Source organism: Balaenoptera acutorostrata, chromosome 2 (assembly GCF_949987535.1).
Source record: "Balaenoptera acutorostrata chromosome 2, mBalAcu1.1, whole genome shotgun sequence".
Taxonomy (NCBI): Eukaryota; Metazoa; Chordata; class Mammalia; order Artiodactyla; family Balaenopteridae; genus Balaenoptera; species Balaenoptera acutorostrata.
Window position 1 is genome coordinate 65,995,582 of NC_080065.1, and position 24,452 is coordinate 66,020,033.

Genomic DNA, 24,452 nt, shown 5'->3' on the forward strand with positions numbered 1-24,452 from the left:
CAGAACAGATGTTTAGATGAGTCTTGACGGCCCTGTGGTCGTCACATGGTCTAAGCTGAGTGTCCCTGCCTGATAACCCCTGCCTGATAACACCAGCCAAAACACAGCAAAACATTGAGCCAAACTGGGTTTTACAAATAGTCATAAAAAGTGGAGGAAGTGAAATTCTATTGATAAGTTATCTAACTCTGGCTTCACTGAAGACCAAGAGAGACAGTGACATGCAGCATCCCAAAGGGAGAAGAAGGTAGTCTTACTCCCCTTGAAGAACCAAAGGATTTCCATTTCTCCCTTTATTTACTAAGGTTTAACCCTCTCTTGTCATAGATGTTTTCATTTGGAAATTGTTTTCTGCTAATGTGCTAAGGTACGAATTGCCTCCTCCTGAAAGATCCCTGAGAAGCTAAGTCAGAATACTAAATTCTCTATAAAATCTCTCTCTTGCATTCACAGATACAGATGTGGTGAGCCAAGAGGTCATTTTACCTTCTCAATCATACCTTCCTCATTGTCCAATGTATTTCAAGTCCTGCAGTTTATTTTCTTTCATTAAACCATATAGAATATTATGTTTTCCAAAATGAGCAGCATTTCATTTTCCTTTCTGTTAAGTAATTTCTGTTTCTTGAATGTCACTTCAGAATTCAAAAGAGTGTCATCTCACCAATAGATAAATAACTAGCAAAAAACTGTAAATGGAAACAGAGACAAGGAGTTTCTGCTGCAGAAACACTGCAGCGGCCCCTCGCTCTGGGTCCTCAGCACTCACCTTGCCATCATACCAGATGCTTTCATTTCCCTCCGGATCAACATCATCCGTTGCCAAGGTGAGGCAGACCAGTCTCCGTTTCAGCCCCTTGGCTTTAATCTGTTTCAGTGCTTGCTTTCCTATGAAGTCTGCTGGCTGCAGAAATCCAAGATAATGATGATGAATGAATACTCAGACACTGTGACAAGGTTAGAGATGCAAGCATTTAAATTTGCCTTTGCTATTTTCTCGCCAATTACACATTAAATAAAAATACAGATTGGATCAAACGTCTAGACAAATATTTCTTAGTCCCTGAATGACACCTATTCTTTCAGAAGAGGTTAGACTTAAGGGTAATAACTTGTGATAACAATTTTACCAGAACTACCTAGGCATAAAAACGTAAGGCATGATATTGAGATGGTGGGTTACGAAAGGGACCCTTGTATCTACTGGTTCTGGACAGTGGGACCGGTGGGCAGTGATCAAGGCACGACTCAGTTTCTACCTAAAGTAAGCCTTTCCTAAGAAGGAAATTCACTTTTTTGAAATGTGATGCCAAAGCAACTCCAAAATGCCTACAGTTTTTCTTTCTTCAGAATAATGGTCCCCAGAATGCATTAACCTACTGGGTAGCACCGTTAGTTCATTCAAGGAATTTATTGAGCCCCTACTGTGTGGGAGGTATCATGCTGGGCCCTGGGTTACAAAATTAGTCAAACACAGACATTCTGATCAAAGAGCTTATTCTGTAATGCTGCGCTTTTCAACATTTTTTTCCCCTCCTTCCCCACAACACATGACAGATGACATTCCTACTCCTAGTGCAGTCCCCTGGGCACAATCAGGGTTATTCCCAATGCAGCGCAAGTGAGTGAGAGTGACACTGTTATACAGAGGACGTTGAATCCATTCTTACACATTAAGAAAAGTAGGGAGCATGCAAACTTTCATGGTTATTAGTAACACACCTTACAACTGAGTAGGACAAACAGGTGAGACATGACTCGTCAGTGGAGACACTTAGCTGATAAAGGAGACACCATTCTATCCAAGCAGAATGCCAGGGACACTTGACAAGTATGAGAAACTAGTCAGAGGCTAAGAGCTGTGAGAGTGCAAAGGAGGGAAGGCTGACCCAGGTGGGGTACTGGGGTAAGGCTTCTACATAAATGTGCCCATCTCTTTTCTTAAGGAGCCAAAGGAAGAATTTGTTATATCTAAATCACATCTCTGGTGAGTTAGATTTATAATGCGGAAGACAAAATTCTCAAAACAGTTCTCATAGACTATTCTCTGAAAGAAAAGGAAACAATAATTTTGATTTCTTCACTGGTCAAGGAAGAAAGGAAGCACTCTTTCATGCCAAACATGTCCTCTGCTACCAACGTGTAGGATTTATACAGCTCTTTCTGTGCACATAACATTAAGCATTAGGTTCAGCAAGCCCCTTCACCTCTCAGTGAAGCGGCAGGAGGGGTCCTCACACACCCTCTGCCTGAGACCCTCCCCAGCTCACTCCCTTACTGACTCAAAGCTTCTAGGACAAGCCCACAATGCAGTATGATTTCTATGGATATTGCAACTTTTGATTGCACAGGAAGCTAAAGAAAGTTTCCATTGTCCAAGGTTAAAATAATTGCAAAACAAAAGTCCAGTTCTTTCCCCTCTGCTGTGATCCAGATAGTGAGAACCAACTACAAGCTTTATTATGAAACCAGATAAAAATTCAAAGAAGACTGGAACCCATGTTATTTAAGACAGGACTACCGGGGGAAAACAAAACAACAAACACAGGAAGAGCTTGATTCATTTGAGTTCTTATGTAGGATAAATTCATGATAACACAAGTCATAACAAACCAAAGTTCATTATAGTTAAAACAAGTTTATCTAAATACAGAAAGAATGCTACAACAGAATTTTTTTGCTATCTTGGTATATTTTTAAAAGAAGACTTGCTATCATGGATACATGATGACAAGGGATGCTTTTTAGTGTTCTTGTCTATATAGGAAGCCAATGATTGCAATGAAAAAAAAAAACCTTTATTGTGTGGAAAAGCACACAATCCTGGAGTGGCCAAGCACTATATAGTGTGTTTTGTGGAGTGCTGGGAGATCCTGAATGGCTTCCTCACCTCCTATTATGAAATCTGAATCTTTGTTGATAGAGATTCATTTAGATCTTGAAGGTTTGGGGTCCTCCTGAGTCCCTATTAAAGAATTTTCTTTCAATTATTTACTCAGTTGTTGTTATGCCCCTGCTATGTATCAGATACTAGATACAGGATATTCAGAGCTAAATACAACAGGGTCTTGTAGCCTCTGGGAGGTCCCTGAGGAGATGTGACCCCTTCCCTCCACATCACAATACGCCCAGCACTGAAATTATTTTATCTCCTCAATGTTTTAACATATCAGAGGAAAAAAGAATGATTTGAGATTACTGGAAACATGGTAGAATATGACAGCGATAGTATACAAATCAGCTATACCAATTTGAAACACGATTCACTGTTGCTTCTGTGTGTTTTATGAGAGTGTGAAAATCACAACATTTTGGAAATTTAAAACAAAAAATGTCTAATGCATGTCTAGGGCAGAAATGCAAACAAACAGTTGCTATGATAGGGGCATGTACAGTGGGAGCTCAAGAAGGCGTATGATCAGTTCTATCTAGGGTGAGAGGGGGTCTGGGGCAGCATTCTGTCAGCAACAGTTTTATAGAGGAAGCAGCTTGAACCGAGTTTGAAAGATGAGGCTTCATGATAACTACTGTCTGCATACCCTTCTCCAAAAATCCTCGCGCTTTTAAGTCGATCTTCCCAACAATCCATAGATGGTGGATTTGGGGTCTAAAAGAAGTGAGTTAATTTAGCCAAAGACACTCAACCAAGATCTCAGAAGTCCCAGCCCCATTCTTTTCATCTATTTTGAGCTGCCTTCACTGAGCCTCTTAAGCCAATATCTGCCACACCTTCAGAGGGACTGTGGTGAAAGCTGGCCGCATCCAAAACTTTCAGAAATGGGCACTCTGGGGGGTGCTGGACGAGAACTGCTGGGGTGGATGCCATGGGGGTGGGGGGAATAAGATGTGCTGGAAGGGGAGTCTGCCAAATTCATAATTTTACCAAAGTCTAAGCAGGAACATAAGGTACCAGTTAATCATAAGAAACAGGAAAGATGGGCACCCCAGACAACTTCCTTTAAAAGAGAAAAGTTATAGTAAAAAATTCAAAAAATAATTTAATTCATTATTAATTTAATTAAGTTACTAATTTAATTCAAAAATTAAAGTAGTAAGTAAGTAATATTAATAATATTTACAATTTATTAGGCACTTGCTATGTGCCAGACGCTATGCTGAGGGCTTTACAATCATGAGCTCATTTAATCCTCATTAAGATTCCTATAAGACAGATCATTTTATCCCCAGCTTATGAAGAGAAGGCCCAACAAAGTTAAGGGTCTTTCCTGAGGCTTGGTTATGTAAGTCAGCACCTTTAGATTTTATCCATACGCATTTTTTAAATGGCTGTGCCTGGAGTCTATCACTGGCAGGAACAGCTGATGTAAATACTCTAAAGAATGTTTCTTTTAAATTATTTTGAAACACAAATATATGATACCACTTATATGTGGAATCTAAAAAAAATGATACAAATGAACTTATTTACAAAACAGAAACAGACTCACAGACATAGAAAATGAATTTATGGTTACCAAAGGGGAAGCGGGGAGGGAGGGATAAATTAGGAATTTGGGAGTAACATATACACGCTACTATATATAAAATAGATAAACAACAAGGACCTACTGTATAGCACAGGGAACTCTACTTAGTATTCTGTAATAACCTATATGAGAAAAGAATCTGAAAAAGAATACATATATATGTATAACTGAATCACTTTGCTGTACACCTGAAACTAACACAACACTGTAAATTAACTATGCTTCAATAAAAAAATTAATTAATTAAAAAATTATTTCTAGGTAGCCTGAACCTATCTTGAATGACATTCACTACACAATAATATTTTTGTACTATGTGAAAGGATTTGAAAACATCCTGAAGGTTAATATTAATGAAATTTAACCTCTATATCTGTATATCCCTGAATTAGGAAGTGATCTTGTCAGCAATATTGTCCTTAGACATGAATGAAAACAATACTCAAACAACAACAACAAAAACCTAATTAAAAGTAAGGAACACATACTTAAAACACAGATAAGAGGTGACACCTGCCCCTTGAGACAATTCTCCCTTCCCAAGCTAACCTTGGGCCTGACTTGGGAAGATTTAAAAGTGGGGTGATAGCATTTCATTCTCATTTTGCTTGGCTTTCCTCCCAAGATTGTAGACTTTATTATATAGTTATTATTTATAAGTGAGAGAGGAAAACGTGTCTGAAGGTTAAGTGCTGTGATTAAAATTGGTGCCTTCAGGATGACCTGAGAACAGAAATGTATTTCTTAATGAGTCACTACCAAATTAACTATATAAATAGCTGTTAATGTCTTTGAGAAACATTTCTGGGGCACTGAGATTATACCTTAAAATAATTTTGGCTTATATTTCTAATCTATTAATTTTTAAGAAGCAGTAAGAGCCATTAAAGCAGCCACCTGTGATGCATCCTAAATATAACATCCACACAGATGAAAACATTAAGTAGATTTTAAGTGAAATGTAACTCCTCATCTCTTACTAGCGTTATTAAAAGCACACATATTATCGAAAAGCACATGGAAATGAAATAAATTAAACCAGTATATTTTGGGTTGGGATTCTCAGAGCAATGGAGAGTTTTCAGATGTGTAGCTAAGGCGAATTCGACAGCAGCAGTGGAAGGAAGGTTCTGATACGAACTCAGGGTGGTGGGCTCTTACAGACCAGTAGAGAAATGATAAAAACCTAGTTTTAGACCTCTTGTGTTCCATATTTAGAGTCAAAACCCATCAGAAAATTCAAAGTAGTCATCAGTTTGATTGAATTTCTGGCCAAAATCCTTTTAATCTAAATGTCAAAAGTTTCCAAAGGCATAAGAGAATCAATGTAACATCCTGGGTCCTAAGAAAGCCCCCCTTAGAAACCAGGCACAGCACTGGTTGTGGAATGACGCTCCCGCGTTTGCAGACCTGAAGAGAGCTGCAGAGAGACCCGGTGGTCACCAACTACTGTCAGTGGCAGAGCAGAGATGAAAATCTGGGTGATAGATTTCTGCCGCTGTCCCTCAACACATTCCTGAAAAGTTCCTTATTTAAAATGAGGCCAGGAATCCTTCATTAAAAACAGTCCTCATGGGACTCCCTTTGGAAAGCACGTGGCCCTGACTAACCTGCGGTCCATGTGAACCTTAACTTTCTCTGGTCATTTGTCAAATACCAGGTGCATCTGTGTTTGTCTCGCAGTTAAACTGATGAAGCCATATACTGGATTCGTTCATTTGGGGGAATGGATCTGACCGGCCCACCACCCCATCAAGACAAATTATACCATCATTCATTTCATAGTCACACAGTTAGAATCACAGAAGTTTTTAAGCAGGAAGAAAACGTAGTCCAAGGTCATTTTTCATAATTTTTTTCATAATTTTTCAAAATTAAGGCCCAGAGTTAACATTCTTGCCCAAAGTGACAAAGTGAGTTATTACCAAACCTCGAATCCAGGCTTCCCAATTCTTGCTTCCTTTTCCTCTATGCAGAACTTTGTAACATTCCATGTAAGTTTATAATAACCACAATTTCTCTATCTCTTTATTAGCAAAATATTAAATTATGAGTGTAGCAAGTCCAGTCTGTTATTGACTGGAAATGAATACTCTCACACTCACAGTTTTTATTCTTTGCTCTTGGCAATTTAAAACAAACAATTTATCTAGCATTTTTCTAACCAAAACCACTAATCAATTAAGTATTCCTTCTCAAAAAAGTCTTTAATATAACTAGAAACGGGACTCTATTAACCCAAAGAAAGGTGTGGATACACTGAAACCTGGAGAAAATATTTAAAATATGATTCCCATGCCAGGCCAATAATTCGTTAATTAGCATCCAAACCAAACTAGATGTTTCAAAATGAAAATAGCCCCCATTGTGTTTTATGGCTTTTACTAGATTCAATATTAAAGAAAATATTTACTTTTCAGTCTTTGAGTCTTATGATTCACAGGAAAACAGTGGAATGGACTTGTGGCTTTGTCAGATGTACTTTTTTTTTTTTAATTGGAACATAGTTGATTAACAATGTTGTGTTAGTTTCAGGTGTACAGCAAAGTGATTCAGATGTACTTTTATGCTTAACTGCATTAGCAACAATTAGAACATAGAGTTTTCATAATAGCTTTCATCTCTCTAGACTACAGTGAAGAACAATTGCCCATTTGGTGTTTTAAGTAGAGCACTCAAGCCTAAATGCAAAGTAAATAATTATTATTTATTTCTTAAAGGAAATAAGAAAAACACAAAGAAATGAAGCTGGAGTCTTCAAAAAATTGAAAGGGTTTTATCTATAGTTGGTTTTCCATAAAAGATTTGTTTTAGATTCCATTCAATAAGATGGAAGGGACCTAACATTTATTGAGGTATCAAATGTTCTTTAGCTCATCTAATATTTATAACAAACTTATAAGGTGGATATTTTCTTCATTTTACAGTTGATAAAACTAAAGTGCTTTTAGGTTAAGCAACTTTAGTTTTAGAATAGGTTAGTGGCAGAGCCATGGTTCAGACCCTTCAAATACTTACTAAACCTGTACGAATTATTGGACACAGAACCAGCCCTGAGGATTCTTGGCCTCTGTCCCCAAGGAACTCAGAGTCTAGCTAAGGAGGCAGCCAGTATTATGGGGTGTAAAAATATCATGGTAGAGATAAGTACAGGGTGCTATAGAAGAGGGATCCCAGCACTCCCCTGGCTTTAATTGCCACTTATATATCAATGATCCAAATCAATACTTTCAAAGCAGAGGTCTCCAAACCAATGTGCTCAGCTGCCACTGAGACTCTCCACTTGGCTGTTCCATAGCCCCCAACCTCGCAAGTCTTTCCAACCTCTGAATCACACCCCACCTTTGTTTCCTAGTTCATTAACAATATCCTAGATCCTACTTTCCACTCCCTTCACAAATAGTCCTTCATGTGGTCTCCAGCCTACCTTTTTATTATCACTCATACCTCTTTCTTCTCTATCCTATGACCACTGCCTTAGTTGAAGCCCTCAACATCGCTCCACTAGATTTCTTCAATAATTGGGGAAAGTGATCTTCCAGTCACCAGGGTAATTCCCTTTTAACCTGTTTTCCATCACCAGAATGTCACTCCTTACTCAAAATCCTTCAAAGGCTTCTCAGTGTCTCCAGGATACACCCCAAATTCCCTAGCCTGGCAGATGAGACCCTTCCTGATGAGGTCGCAGTACTTCTCTGGCATTATCTGCATCTGCTATGTGCCAGCCCTGATAAGTGTTGGGGATAAAATGGTAAACAAGATGTATTTTGTATTGCCAGAACCTGTACTCAAGAAGTTTATGTCAAAAGATCAAGAAAAATGAACAAAATAATTGCAAGCTGTAACATATCCCATAAGGAGGATGTAGCTACAAAATTTCTTTTAAAAATTATCAAATAAAATCCAATAACATAGAAAAACATAATACATCATTACTAAGTGGGTTTTATGCCAAAATTAAAGTTGGCTTAACATTTGAGAATAAATGTAATTCATCATATAACAAAGTAAAAAAGAAAAACCATATGATTATCTCAATGGATGCAGGAAAAGCACTTGCCAAAATCTAATATTCCTAATTCAAAAACCAAAAAACCCAAACTTTTAGCGCTAAGAACAGAAAGGAATGTCCTCAGCCTGATAAAGAGTATCTATGAAAAACCTACAGCTTACTCTATGAAAAACTTACAGCAAACATCATACTTAATGATGAAAGACTGATGATGATGATGAATGTTTTCCATCTAAAATCAGGAAACAAGATAAGCATGTCTGCTCTTACCACTTCTATTTAACTTTGTTGAAGTTTCAACCAGTAGAGGTTCTAACCAGTACAATAAGGCAAGAAAAAGAACTGAAAGGCATCCAGATTAGAAAAGAGACAAAGAAAAGCTTTATTTTCATACAACGCAATTGTCCATGTAGAAAATCCAATGGAATCTACAAAAAAAAAAAAAAAGAAAAAAGAGAACTACACAAAAAAGTACTAGAACTACTAAGTGGGTTTAACAAAGTTGCAGAATGTGAGATCAATATACAAAACCCATTGCTTCCTACACACTAGCAGTAAACAACTGAAACTTGAAATTAAAAATGCCATTTACGGAGAAGGGAGGGAAGATGGCGGAAGAGTAAGACGCGGAGATCACATTCCTTCCCACAGATACAGTAGAAATACACCTACACGTGGAACTGCTCCTACAGAACACCCACTGAACGCTGGCAGAAAACGTCCGACCTCCAAAAAGGCAAGAAACTCCCCCCGTACTTGGGTAGGGCAAAAGAAAAAAGAAATAACAGAGACAAAAGAATAGGGACGGCACCTGCACCAGTGGGAGGGAGCCGTGAAGGAGGAAAGGTTTCCACGCACTAGGAGCCCCTTCGCGGGCGGAGACTGCGGGGGGAGGAGGGGGGAAGCTTCAGAGCCACGGAGGAGAGCGCAGCCACAGAGGTGCGGAGGGCAAAGCGGAGAGGTTCCCGCACAGAGGCTCGGCGCCGAGCAGCACTCACCAGCCCGAGAGGCTTGTCTGCTCCCCCGCCGGGGCGGGCGGGGCTGGGAGCTGAGGCTCGGGCTTCGGTTGGATCGCAGGGAGAGGACTGGGACTGGCGGCGTGAACACAGCCTGAAGGGGTTAGCGCACCACAGCTAGCCCGGAGGGAGTCCGGGAAAAAGTCTGCGGCTGCCGAAGAGGCAAGAGTCTTTTTCTTGCCTCTTTGTTTCGCGGCGGGCAAGGAGAGGGGATTCAGAGCGCCGCCTAAACGAACTCCAGAGAAGGGCACAAGCCGCGGCTATCAGCGCGGATCCCACAGCAACAGGGGCGCAGAGGGAAAATTGGAGAGACTCCCGCACAGAGGCTCGGCGCCGAGCGGCGCTCACCAGCCCGAGAGGCTTGTCTGCTCCCCCGCCGGGGCGGGCGGGGCTGGGAGCTGAGGCTCCGGCTGCGGTCGGATCGCAGGGAGAGGACTGGGGCTGGCGGCGTGAACACAGCCTGAAGGGGTTGGCGCACCACAGCTAGCCCGGAGGGAGACCGGGAAAAGGTCTGCAGCTGCCGAAGAGGCAAGAGACTTTTTCTTGCCTCTTTGTTTCGCTGCGCGCAAGGAGAGGGGATTCAGAGCGCCGCCTAAACGAACTCCAGAGAAGGGCGCAAGCCACGGCGATCAGCGCGGACCCCAGAGACGGGCGTGAGACGCTGGGGCTGCTGCTGCCGCCTCCAAAAAGCCTGTGTGCGAGCACAGGTCACTCTCCACACCAACCCTCCCGGGAGCCTGTGCAGCCCGCCACTGCCAGGGTCCCGGGATCCGGGGACAACATCCCCGGGAGAACGCACTGCGCGCCTCAGGCTGGTGCAACGTCACGCCGGCCTCTGACGCCGCAGGCTCGCCCCGCCTCCTCTGTACCCCTCCCTCCCCGCGGCCTGGGTGAGCCAGAGCCCCCGAAGCAGCTGCTCCTTTAACCCCGTCCTGTCTGGGCGGGGAACAGACGCCCTCAGGCGACCTACACGCAGAGGCGGGTCCAAATCCAAAGCTGAACCCCAGGAGCTGTGCGAACAGGGAAGAGAAGGGGAAATCTCTCCCAGCAGCCTCGGGAGCAGCGGATTAAAGCTCCACAGACAACTTGATGTACCTGCATCTGTGGAATACCTGAATAGACAACGAATCATCCCAAATTCAGGAGGTGGACTCTGGGAGCAGGAGATATTAATTTTTCCCCTTTTCCTTTTTTTAGTGAGTGTATATGTATATGCTTCTGGGTGAGATTTTGTCTGTATAGCTTTGCTTTACAATAGCTTTATTTTACTTCACTATATTATAGCCTCTTTCTTTCTTTCTTTCTATTTTTTCTCCCTTTTACTCTGAGCCGTGTGGACGAAAGGCTCTTGGTGCTCCAGCCAGGCATCAGGGCCGTGCCTCTGAGGTGGGAGAGCCAACTTCAGAACACTGGTCCACAAGAGACCTCCCAGCTCCATGTAATACCAAACGGCAAAAATCTCCCAGAGATCTCCATCTCAACATCAAGACCCAGCTTCACTCAACGACCAGCAAGCTACAGTGCTGGACATCCTATGCCAAACAACTAGCTAGACAGGAACACAACCCCATCCATTGGCAGAGAGGCTGCCTAAAATCATAATAAGGCCACAGACACCACAAAATACACCACCAGACGTGGACGTGCCCACCAGAAAGACAAGATCTAGCCTCATCCACCAGAACTCAGGCACTAGTTCCCTCCACCAGGAAGCCTACACAACCCACTGAACCAACCTTAGCCGCTGGGGACAGATACCAAAAACAACGGGAACTACGAACCTGCAGCCTGTGAAAAGGAGACCCCAAACACAGTAAGATAGGCAAAATGAGACGACAGAAAAACACACAGCAGATGAAGGAGCAGGCTCAAAACACACTGGACTTAACAAATGAAGAGGAAATAGGTAGTCTACCTGAAAAAGAATTCAGAATAATGATAGTAAGGATGATCCAAAATCTTGGAAATAGAATAGACAAAATGCAAGAAACATTTAACAAGGATGTAGAAGAACTAAAGAGGAACCAAGCAATGATGAAAAACACAATAAATGAAATTAAAAATACTCTAGATGGGATCAATAGTAGAATAACTGAGGCAGAAGAAAGGATAAGTGACCTGGAAGATAAAATGGTGGAAATAACTACTACAGAGCAGGATAAAGAAAAAAGAATGAAAAGAACTGAGGACAGTCTCAGGGACCTCTGGGACAACATTAAACGTGCCAACATTCGAATTATAGGGGTACCAGAAGAAGAAGAGAAAAAGAAAGGGACTGAGAAAATTTTTGAAGAGATTATAGTGGAAAACTTCCCTAATATGGGAAAGGAAATAGTTAATCAAGTCCTGGAAGCACAGAGAGTCCCATACAGGATAAACCCAAGGAGGAACACGCCAAGACACATATTAATCAAACTGTCAAAAATTAAATATAAGGAAAACATATTAAAGGCAGCAAGGGAAAAAAAACAAATAACACACAAGGGAATCCCCATAAGGTTAACATCTGATCTCTCAGCAGAAACTCTGCAAGCCAGAAGGGAGTGGCAGGATATACTTAAAGTCATGAAGGAGAAAAACCTACAACCAAGATTACTCTACCCAGCAAGGATCTCATTCAGATTCGATGGAGAAATTAAAACCTTTACAGACAAGCAAAAGCTGAGAGAGTTCAGCACCACCAAACCAGCTTTACAACAAATGCTAAAGGAAATTCTCTAGGCAAGAAACACAAGAGAAGGAAAACACCTACAATAACAAACCCAATACATTTAAGAAAATGGGAATAGGAACATACATATCGATAATTACCTTGAATGTAAATGGATTAAATGCTCCCACCAAAAGACACAGGCTGGCTGAATGGATACAAAAACAAGACCCATACATATGCTGTCTACAAGAGACCCACTTCAGACCTAGGGACACATACAGACTGAAAGTGAGGGGATGGAAAAAGATATTCCATGCAAATGGAAATCAAAAGAAAGCTGGAGTAGCAATTCTCATATCAGACAAAATAGACTTTAAAATAAAGACTATTACAAGAGACAAAGAAGGACACTATATAACGATCAAGGGATCGATCCAAGAGGAAGGTATAACAATTGTAAATATTTATGCACCCAACATAGGAGCACCTCAATACATAAGGCAAATACTAACAGCCATGAAAGGGGAAATTGACAGCAACACAATCATAGTAGGGGACTTTAACACCCCACTTTCACCAATGGACAGATCATCCAAAATGAAAATAAATAAGGAAACACAAGCTTTAAATGATACATTAAACAATATGGACTTAATTGATATTTATAGGACATTCCACCCAAAAACAACAGAATACACATTTTTCTCAAGTGCTCATGGAACATTCTCCAGGATAGATCATATCTTGGGTCACAAATCAAGCCTTGGTAAATTTAAGAAAATTGAAATCGTATCAAGTATCTTTTCCAACCACAACGCTATGAGACTAGATATCAATTACAGGAAAAGATCTGTAAAAAATACAAACACATGGAGGCTACACAATACATTACTTAATAACGAAGTGATTACTGAAGAAATCAAAGGGGAAATCAAAAAATACCTAGAAACAAATGACAATGGAGACACGACGACCTAAAACCTATGGGACACAGCAAAAGCAGTGCTAAGAGGGAAGTTTATAGCAATACAAGCCTACCTCAAGAAACAGGAAACATCTCGAATAAACAACCTAACCTTGCACCTAAAGCAATTAGAGAAAGAAGAACAAAAAAAACCCAAAGCCAGCAGAAGGACAGAAATTATAAAGATCAGGTCAGAAATAAATGAAAAAGAAATGAAGGAAACAATAGCAAAAATCAATGAAACTAAAAGCTGGTTCTTTGAGAAGATAAACAAAATTGATAAACCATTAGCCAGACTCATCAAGAGAAAAAGGGAGAAGACTCAGATCAATAGAATTAGAAATGAAAAAGGAGAAGTAACCACTGACACTGCAGAAATACAAAAGATCATGAGAGATTACTACAAGCAACTCTATGCCAATAAAATGGACAACCTGGAAGAAATGGACAGATTCTTAGAAATGCACAAACTGCCGAGACTGAACCAGGAAGAAATAGAAAATATGAACAGACCAATCACAAGCACTGAAATTGAAACTGTGATTAAAAACCTTCCAACAAACAAAAGCCCAGGACCAGATGGCTTCACAGGCGAATTCTATCAAACATTTAGAGAAGAGCTAACACCTATCCTTCTCAAACTCTTCCAAAATATTGCAGAGGGAGGAACACTCCCCAACTCATTCTACGAGGCCACCATCACCCTGATACCAAAACCAGACAAAGATGTCACAAAGAAAGAAAACTACAGGCCAATATCACTGATGAACATAGATGCAAAAATCCTCAACAAAATACTAGCAAACAGAATCCAACAGCACATTAAAAGGATCATACACCATGATCAAGTGGGGTTTATCCCAGGAATGCAAGGATTCTTCAATATACGCAAATCAATCAATGTGATACACCATATTAACAAATTGAAGGAGAAAAACCATATGATCATCTCAATAGATGCAGAGAAAGCTTTTGACAAAATTCAACACCCATTTATGATAAAAGCCCTGCAGAAAGTAGGCATAGAGGGAACTTTCCTCAACATAATAAAGGCCATATATGACAAACCCACAGCCAACATTGTCCTCAATGGTGAAAAACTGAAACCATTTCCACTAAGATCAGGAACAAGACAAGGTTGCCCACTCTCACCACTATTATTCAACATAGTTTTGGAAGTGTTAGTCACAGCAATCAGAGAAGACAAAGAAATAAAAGGAATCCAAATCGGAAAAGAAGAAGTAAAGCTGTCGCTATTTGCAGATGACATGATACTATACATAGAGAATCCTAAAGATGCTACCAGAAAACTCCTAGAGCTAATCAATGAATTTGGTAAAGTAGCAGGATACAAAATTAATGCACAGAAATCTCTTGCATTTCTATACACTAATGATGAAAAATCTGAAAGTGAAATTAAGAAAACACTCCCATTTACCATTGCAACAAAAAGAATAAAATATCTAGGAATAAACCTACCTAAGGAGACAAAAGACCTGTATGCAGAAAATTATAAGACACTGATGAAAGAAATTAAAGATGATACAAATAGATGGAGAGATATACCATGTTCCTGGATTGGAAGAATCAACATTGTGAAAATGACTCTACTACCCAAAGCAATCTACAGATTCAATGCAATCCCTATCAAACTACCACTGGCATTTTTCACAGAACTAGAACAAAAAATTTCACAATTTGTATGGAAACACAAAAGACCCCGAATAGCCAAAGCAATCTTGAGAACGAAAAATGGAGCTGGGGGAATCAGGCTCCCTGACTTCAGACTATATTACAAAGCTTCAGTAATCAAGACAGTTTGGTATTGGCACAAAAACAGAAATATAGATCAATGGAACAGGATAGAAAGCCCAGAGATAAACCCACACACATATGGTCAACTTATCTTTGATAAAGGAGGCAAGCATATACAGTGGAGAAAAGACAGCCTCTTCAATAAGTGGTGCTGGGAAAATTGGACAGGAACATGTAAAAGTATGAAACTAGAACACTCCCTGACACCATGCACAAAAATAAACTCAAAATGGATTAAAGACCTAAGTGTAAGGGCAGACACTATCAAACTCTTAGAGGAAAACATAGGCAGAACACTCTATGACATACATCACAGCAAGATTCTTTTTGACCCAGCTCCCAGAGAAATGGAAATAAGAACACAAATAAACAAATGGGACCTAATGAAACTTAAAAGCTTTTGCACAGCAAAGGAAACCATAAACAAGACCAAAAGACAACCCTCAGAATGGGAGAAAATATTTGCAAATGAAGCAACTGACAAAGGATTAATCTCCAAGATTTACAAGCAGCTCATGCAGCTCAATAACAAAAAAACGAACAACCCAATCCAAAAATGGGCAGAAGATCTAAATAGACATTTCTCCAAAGAAGATATACAGATGGCCTACAGACACATGAAAGAATGCTCAACATCATTAATCATTAGAGAAATGCAAATCAAAACGACAATGAGATATCATCTCACACCGGTCAGAATGGCCATCATCAAAAAATCTAGAAACAATAAATGCTGGAGAGGGTGTGGAGGAAAGGGAACACTCTTGCACTGTTGGTGGGAATGTAAATTGATACAGCCACTATGGAGAACAGTATGGAGGTTCCTTAAAAAACTACAAATAGAACTACCATACGACCCAGCAATCCCACTACTGGGCATATACCCTGAGAAAACCATAGGTCAAAAAGAGTCATGTACCAAAATGTTCATTGCAGCTCTATTTACAATAGCCAGGACATGGAAGCAACCTAAATGTCCATCGACAGATGAATGGATAAAGAAGATGTGGCACATATATACAATGGAATATTACTCAGCCATCAAAAGAAATGAAATGGAGGTATTTGTAATGAGGTGGATGGAGTTAGAGTCTGTCATACAGAGTGAAGTAAGTCAGAAAGAGAAAAACAAATACAGTATGCTAACACATATATATGGAATCTAAGGGAAAAAAAAAAAAAAGGCCATGAAGAACCTAGTGGCAAGACGGGAATAAAGACACAGACCTACTAGAGAATGGACTTGAGGATATGGGGAGGGGGTGGGGTGCGATGTGACAGGGTAAGAGAGTGTCATGGACATATATACACTACCAAATGTAAAATAGATAACTAGTGGGAAGCAGCCGCATAGCACAGGGAGATCAGCTCGGTGCTTTGTGACCACCTAGAGGGGTGGGATGGGGAGGGTGGGAGGGAGGGAGATGCAAGAGGGAAGAGAAATGGGAACATATTGTATATGTATAACAGATTCACTTTGTTATAAAGCAGATGCTAACACACTATTGTAAGGCAATTATACTTCAATAAAGATGTTTGAAAAAAAAATGCCATTTACAATAGTATCAAAATACAAAATACTTAAGGATAGATCTGTAAAAAGATATGCAAGACCTATAAACTACAAAACATCTTTGGAATTAAAGATTACCTAAATAAACAGAGAGATATACCTCATTCATGAGTTAGAAGACTTGAACTGACCTATAGAGACAATGCAATTCCAGTCAAAATCCCAGCAAGCTTTTTGATTCATGGAAATTCAAAGGACGTAGAATAACTAAAACAACGTTGTAAAAGAACAGCAAAGTTGCGGGACTATCACAACCTGATTTAAGCTACAGTAATCAAGACAGTATGGTATCATTATCAAGAAAGATAAATAGGTCAATAGAACACAGGAGAGTCTGGAAACAGACCTAAACATATATGGACAACTGTTTTTTGAAAAAGGTACAAAGGCAATGCCATTTGAACATATAGCGTTTTTCAACAAATGGTGCTGTAAACAACTGGACATCTATATGCTAAAAAATAAACTTCAATCCATATCTTTTACCAGATAGAAAAATTAACTAAAATTAAATCACAGCTCTAAATGTAAAAAGATGATAAAACATCTAGGAGAAAACAGCAGAAAATCTTTGTGACTTTGGGTTAGGCAAAGATTTTTTACATACAACATGAAGAGTATGATCCACAAAAGAACAAATTGATAAGAACTTTAAAAATTCAAAAATTAAAAACTTCTGCTCTTTGAAAGTCACTATTAGACAGCTATATGTATGCATATATCCCCTCCAAGTTCCATTTTTAAATTTTATTCCCTTTGTCCCATTTGTGCACTGAGTTTACATGTTATATTTTTCATCTTTCCTATATGTGAACTCTGTTTATAGAGCTGCTAATGCAACTGTAATTTTAGTTTTTAATAATATTTCTCTTAAATTTCCTGATATCAGCTTGTCTGTTCTTTGATGCTTAGTAGGATCATCATTTTATCATGCAGATGACATTCTTTGATATTCCTTATCTCTAGAATGATATGAAATATTTTTTTATTTTTATTTCCTGACTTTGGACTTGTTCTACCTTTTGTATTTGGTATTCTATTCATGCAGATATTTGCAATGCTAGCAATAGGGTACACGTTAATTTATTTGTTCTACAGAGCTGAGTGTCTATCTGGTATACTTTAAATGTCAATTTATTGCATGTTAAGCTGTTAAAATTATAACAATAAAATAAAAGCAATCTAAAGAATTACTTCAATTCATTCCCAGCCCAGGGTTTCCATAGACTTCCAAATTAGAAAGCAGTGAGCTAAATAGCACACTTAAGCTTTTAGGCTGGAAATAGAGTATTGTTTCATAACAGAAATTGGATATATATGAGGATAATGATTCAATGGTTGTTAGCTTAATGTGCTCTGACAGATGTTTCAAGAATGATAAACTAGATCTCAGACTAGATTTTACTTCCTTTTTTTCCTCCCTTTCTTTTTTCCCCCCGTTATCATTCAGCAACAGAAATGGGTAAGAGACTAAGGATGGCTTAATTAAAATAACACAATCGTGTGGCTCATATAGATAACATAGCAAGTGTCTTCGACCACTCTGCAAGGTGGTATTTCATAGAATTTTAGACACGGAAGGGAGCCCTCATTTTACAGACTAGCAATCCCAGATGGAAAATGAAGTTAAATAGCTTTTCCAAAGTCACAGAGCTAGAATTTGGTGACATTTTAAAAAAATTCATTCAAAAAAAGAAAAAGAAAAAGAAAAAGATTTTGGGCAGAATATATTAACTGGTAGCCAATTGTCTGACCAGGCTGTTTTTCTGCTTTCCTGTTTATGCATAGGACCATAAGCAGGTATGAGGTTAAAATAACTAAGACAGTGGTTCTCAATCTTCATTGCATAATAAAAACAAGAAACCAGACCCTACCCCCAGGGTTGATCCAATTGGTTTGGGCAGGTCAGTGTTCTCAAACTTCAGCGTTCATCAGAATCACGTGAAGGGCCTGTTAAAACAGATTGCCAGCCCCACCCCCAGAGTTTGATTTTGGGGGTTGGAATGGTGCCCGATAACTTGCATTTCTCATAAATCCTGAAGTCACATTGATGCTGCTGGTCTGTGAACCACACTTTGAGAACCACTGGGGGTAAGGCATCAGGTAATTTTTCTTTAAGTTCCTCAAGATGGTAACGTTCAGCCAGTTGAAAATCACTGGCCTAAAAACAATCATTCTCAATCTTTTTTGGTATCCCCTGGGGAATTAAAAAAAAAATACTGCTGCCTGAGTCTCTACCCCAGCTCTTCTTTTTTAATTGATCTGGGATGCAGCCTGAGCCTTGGGATTTTTTAAAGGATTGCATGAATAAAGGAATCATACTTCAGATGATTGTGACATGCAGCCAGGACTGAGAGTCGCTGAAAATTTTTTGCCTCCTCAAATCTTATTACCATTTACCTAAAATTTCCCCAGAGCTGGGTACTTTCACCACCATCACATATTAGAAATTCCTTTCTAACTGGTTGTCTATGAACAATGATTTATTTCCACTTCGATGTTTTACTAATGCTAATATTTATTGAATACTTGGATGCAGTCGGCCTGGTGGTGAGGGTTTTGCCTCTTTACCATCCTTTTGTTTTGCTTTGCTTACTGAATGGTTATGCTTTAAATCATCTTTCCTTAAAGAGAGACCCTGTAATTTCTAGAATCAATACTGTCTTCTAAGTTGTGGTTAATATATATCACGTTTTATTCTGTTTCTGCTGGTTAGAAACTCAAGACAGGAAAAGAGAGGGAGAGAGAGAAAGGGTGGGGGGATCTTATAGAAAAAAAAAAAATTCTTCTGATCTTAACACATTATCCTTAGTATTTGCTTCTCTGTGGCTCTTGGCTGGGGTTATCTGGAAATGGATAGATTCAGTAATTCCAAGAGGAAAATTCCAAGAATACTTATGACCGCAACCTAAGGCAGCTGATTTTCCTTTTGCTTTTTTTTTTTTTTTTTTTTTTTTTTTGAAATTCACGTTCTTTTATTTATTTATTTCTGGCTGTGTTGAGTCTTTGTTTCTGTGCGAGGGCTTTCTCCAGCTGCGGCGAGTGGGGACCACTCTTCATCGCGGTGCGCGGGCCTCTCACTGTCGCGGCCTCTCTTGTTGCGGAGCACAGGCTCCAGACGCGCAGGCTCAGTAATTGTGGCTCACGGGCCCAGTTGCTCCGTGGCATGTGGGATCTTCCCAGACCGGGGCTCGAACCCGTGTCCCCTGCATTGGCAGGCAGATTCTCAACCACTGCGCCACCAGGGAAGCCCCTCCTTTTGCTTTTAATTAATGCATTTCTTTCATTTCCAACTAAAAAAAAAAAAAGCCACTAATTTTTTCCCCCAAAAGTAACTTCCTCTGGAACAAATTATAATACTATTAAGCACAATGATATGACTTGTTTCAGGTAAAGGGGCTTTAGCTGAGAAGACTTAAAAGGAAATATTCAGTTATTTTTACCTGTTTCACAGCTGTGCTTAACGCTTCCTGTCAGGACCCTATGCTCACTCTTTACAAGACAGTACGGATATGTGCTACTACACAGCCCTCCTCATGCAGAACAGTATTTTCAGAATTAAGGTTAAGAATGCATCCTACAGCTTTAGTTCCCAAAGTTCCATTTGTTCCAAGCTTCATGAGATCTGAGAGCCATCAGGAGCTGTATCTTTAACTTTTAGACCTGTGGCCTAGCGAGGTGATTAATAAATGGTACTTAATTAATGTTAACTAGATGAATGAATGTATACACATGTCTGTATTTGCTTCACATAAGCCCACACCATAGGGAGACCAAGGCTCAGACAACTCTAAGAGTTAAGGAAGGCAAATGCCACCTTTACGATGTAAGATGTCTTCGATACTCCATTTTTCTTTTCCCTACTTTTGTACCAGTTTTGATAAGAACACAGTTCAGCCTAATGAGGTCAGATGGTCCATCTCCTCACCCACCCACTTTCCTTCTTAAAATGGCCAAAGCAGCTATTCTGATCCTACCACAAAACACAAAATTACTTATCACAAAAACATAACTGTGGGAGGTATTCATCGATGAAATGTAGCCATGTAGATTCTATGATACATGTTGCCAGAAAATTTGGGGGCAGTTTTTCAAGGCCGATAAGCCCATTATGGGAAAGGACCTGGCTGGGAAAAGTGGTGGGTGAGAGAGCACTGCAGGGAGGTCAGAGTTCAACCTGGGCCAACACACAGGACAGCACCTAGGTCACTTCTCTGCGTTTCAGTTTCCTCATCCTCAAAGGAAGAGGTAGTGCTGAGTGACCTCCAGTGGTCCTCCTAACTCTGACACAGCCTGCATCTCTATATTTCTCTTCATATTATGGCTTACACAATCACTGTGGAAACACTTAAGGGCCGAGCAGGGAAGTCTACATATTTACTTTGAAGGATAAGAAAAGAATTGATTTTAAACTATTGTAAAATGTCAGGATTTAGGGTTTTGTTTTGTTCTGATTGGTATTAAATACAAATATTCCCCTGTATTTGCTGCTTCAGTTTCCATATAACATCAATTTTCCAAAGCAATATGGACTTGCATTATATTATTCTTTAAAATGTTGTATGAAGCCAGGTTGGGTAACATTTTTGTTTTGAGGCACAGGACTTGAATTACCAAGGGACACAGTTCAGTTTATAATATAAATAAGTTTTCCAGGAACCTGTTTTACATTAGAGACTGCTACAAAACTAAGAAAAAATTGTTGTAAGACCACCAAATAGGCTTGAAACAAAGTTGATCCAACCTATTCACCTGTCTTGGAAATTAGCAAGCATCGCTACAGTTAGGTTGATGCCCACTAACGACCTGAGTCATGGTAATTTAAAAAGACTGGCTTGATTAGGTCTAGGTCCTTGTGCTACATGGACCTTCACCCAATGAAAGCATTAGAAATTAACTTTATGACACCAAAATGAGAACCAACAATACAGAAATCATAAAAATATACCATAAATCAAAATCATTATCTATTAAATTACTTAGTTTTGAGCTGAGCTTTGGTTACTGAAATAATTTAAAGGAACTAATAAATATGCAATCCACACTACACCTGCTTATAATCATAAAGAGAGTTTTAAAAATCCATTTTCAACATGAAGAGATTGTTTGTGCCTTATTCCCGAACAATAATACCCAAACACTGAAGCAAAAAAGTCAGCTATCTATTTACCTATTGGTGACCAACAACAGAACTTTAGTGCTTTCAGGAGTCAGGCCATTTTCACCCTTATTTTACAAAGCTAAACCAAGACTTCTGTTATCAGAAGGAGCAATCTGCTGCTAGGGTCTGCCCAAACTTCAAGCACCTGCTTTCTCTGGTCTGGAGGCAGATGGTACATCATAAAAATAAAAGTCATGGGGAAAATGCACAGAAAGATATTCCCTTTAAAACCCTTTAGGAGGTTCTTTTTTCCTAAAATCTAATGCTATAAATATACATGTTTATGTTAATATCTTAGCTTAGAATTTGGGAACTGATTCAGGGGCATTAAAAAAGTTTCCTTAGCCTGATTCATATTCATGTGTTCACATATTTCCATAGAATGGGGAAACAGCCTTTACTTTAGCTGATTAGCACCTAAGGCAGGCCAGAACAGGAATTTTGGAATTCTAACAAATATCCTGAGCGAAAGCAGCTGCCATCCTTATCCTTCAATATTACTGCTAACTGTACCTCCATTAAGCTCTCTTATAGTAACTAAGACACCGCTTAACAGGTGTCTGAATCAGCTCAGGCTGCTATAACAAAATAGCACAGCTGGAGTAGCTGAAACAACAGGAGTTTACTTCTCACAGTTCTGGAGGCTGGTGAGTCCAAGATCAAGGTGCCAGCCAATTTGGTTCCCCCATGAGTCTCCTCTTCCTGGCTGGCAGACAGTGCCTTCTCACTATGTCCTCAGATGGTAGAGAGACAGAAACCTCTGATCTCTCTTCTTCTTCCCATAAGAACATTGATCCCAACATGGAGGCCGCACCTCATGATCTCATCTGAACTAATTTCCTCCCAGAGGCCCCGCCTCCAAATAGCATCACATGGGGCTTAGGGCTTCAGCGTATGAATTTTGGAGGGACACAAACATTCAGACCATAACAATGGAATAACCTCATTTATATTTGTGGGATTTGTATAGATGAGCTAGGGTGTAATAAATTGGCCTCATAATATGCTTTTCCACAATAATTATGTAGGGTGGTGTTTCTCAAACTTTAGCTGCATCGGAATCCCCTGAAGCTTGTTAAACACAGATCTCTTGGCCCGACCTCCAGGGATTCTGATTTAGTAGGTCTGTGTGGGGACCTGAGGATTTGCATTCGTAACAAGCTCCCAGGTGATGCTGACGCTGTTTGAGAACCACTGATGCAGGGGTTCCCTTTGGAATGTTAATATCAGTTATGATTCTTTGGGCCTGTATTGGCTTCTCAGTAATACCTGTTTTATGCTGAACATATTTGAAATGTGTCAGTTTGCTTATACACAGATGTTGCAGTTACATACAAAGATGCTCAATAAGCAGATGGATAGATCTGCTGGGGCGAGGCTTCTTTGTGCTGTGAGCACCCAGGGAGAGTCAATTAATGCAGTATGTCTCATTAGCCAATTGTGACTTCACAAGTCACCAAGATTTACAAGAGTGTCTTCTGACATCTTATCCTTACTGATTTTTAATCTTAGAATTTAGATCTAGTCTTTAAAGTTGCTGGATTCTGCTATCTTACATCTACAAGCACGTTGCAATTGTTTGAACGAATATCAAATTTTGACAAATATTAATATGAAGCATTTGAGCAATGCTTACTATACATGTTCAACTCATTTGTCCTGTAATCATACTTGGCTAAATTTTAAAGCATGGCTCTGTCATGAAACAGCATAATTTTAAGATTTACTTCAAGTACGCTTTGGAATGTAAACATACCTTATTTAGCTTTACAAAATATTGCAGTCCAGCTTCCAAGGGATTTGTATCACAGTTCATCTAAAAGGGAAAACACGCATTTTAAATCTTAGATGAGTGCAAATTGTTTTAATAACATCACTTTCATATATACTTTTTAGGGAAGAGAACGCTTTTTCACTATGAATATAGATTCTGAAAAAGGAAAATTGTGGACTGGCCTCAAAGTAATTTTTTTAAATCTAAAATTCAAATGTAGCCTTTCAGCAAATACTGTTATTTCAATAGCAAATTAGAAACTAAAATTCACAGTTTGTTTCCAAGGCTCTCTTTGCATAACAAACATCTGAGGGATACCACAACAATGATGTCTTCCCAGAAACAAGACTTTCAGAAGCTTTTATCTAATAATTTTACATAAACAGGTTTTGAAAAGGTATTAAGTAATTTACTTATCTTACAATCATCCAGAAATTGGGATAAGTAGAGGAAAAAGCAAGTGGTAGGAAAATGGCTTCTACAGAGTTCAGGAGAGGGAAAAGGAAAAAATAGAGATTGAATCTCAATCTTTTCAAATTGGTTGAGTTATTACAATATAGTTCAAGGGGAACTAAAGCCACTATTTGGGACTAGACCTGATTTTTGTTTGCTTGTTTATTTTGTTGTCGTTGGTCTCTTTTGCTTCAGGACAACTGGTCTAAACCTCATAAAAAGTAGCCAAACTTAAAAAAAAAGACAACACAGCCCTCGTATGAACTGGATGAGTAATATAAACTTGTTTTACATAACATAAAATTTTGGCCTCATATTTCCTAATCCATTTGCGCACCTCTAAAATTATTTTTTACCTGCTCAAAGTTTCAGAATTCCAGGAAAAAAATGAAAACAAAGCCCAGATGCTTGATTGATGTATTAACACTAGAGGGCGTGCTGGCACTGCTGGGAAACCGGAGGGATAGGGGATGGAGGAAACCATTTCAGAGGAGGGCTCCCAGGGAAAAGGCAGGGAGGCGCAGAAACGCCTGACCGCAAAGGC

At 39.4% G+C, this 24,452-nt stretch overlaps 1 protein-coding gene across 2 annotated transcripts in view; it reads right to left on the reverse strand.

Moving 5' to 3' along the window:
- The window catches only part of DMGDH (dimethylglycine dehydrogenase), a 67,698-nt gene that overhangs the window by 6,654 nt on the left and 36,592 nt on the right, over nucleotides 1-24,452 (reverse strand). For both annotated transcript variants that reach the window (XM_007175873.3, XM_007175872.3), the window contains 2 exons: nucleotides 23,438-23,497; nucleotides 770-904 (listed from right to left, as the gene is read on the reverse strand). In XM_007175873.3, coding sequence (XP_007175935.1) covers nucleotides 770-904; nucleotides 23,438-23,497 — 195 coding nt within the window. The remainder of the gene's footprint in view (nucleotides 1-769; nucleotides 905-23,437; nucleotides 23,498-24,452) is intronic.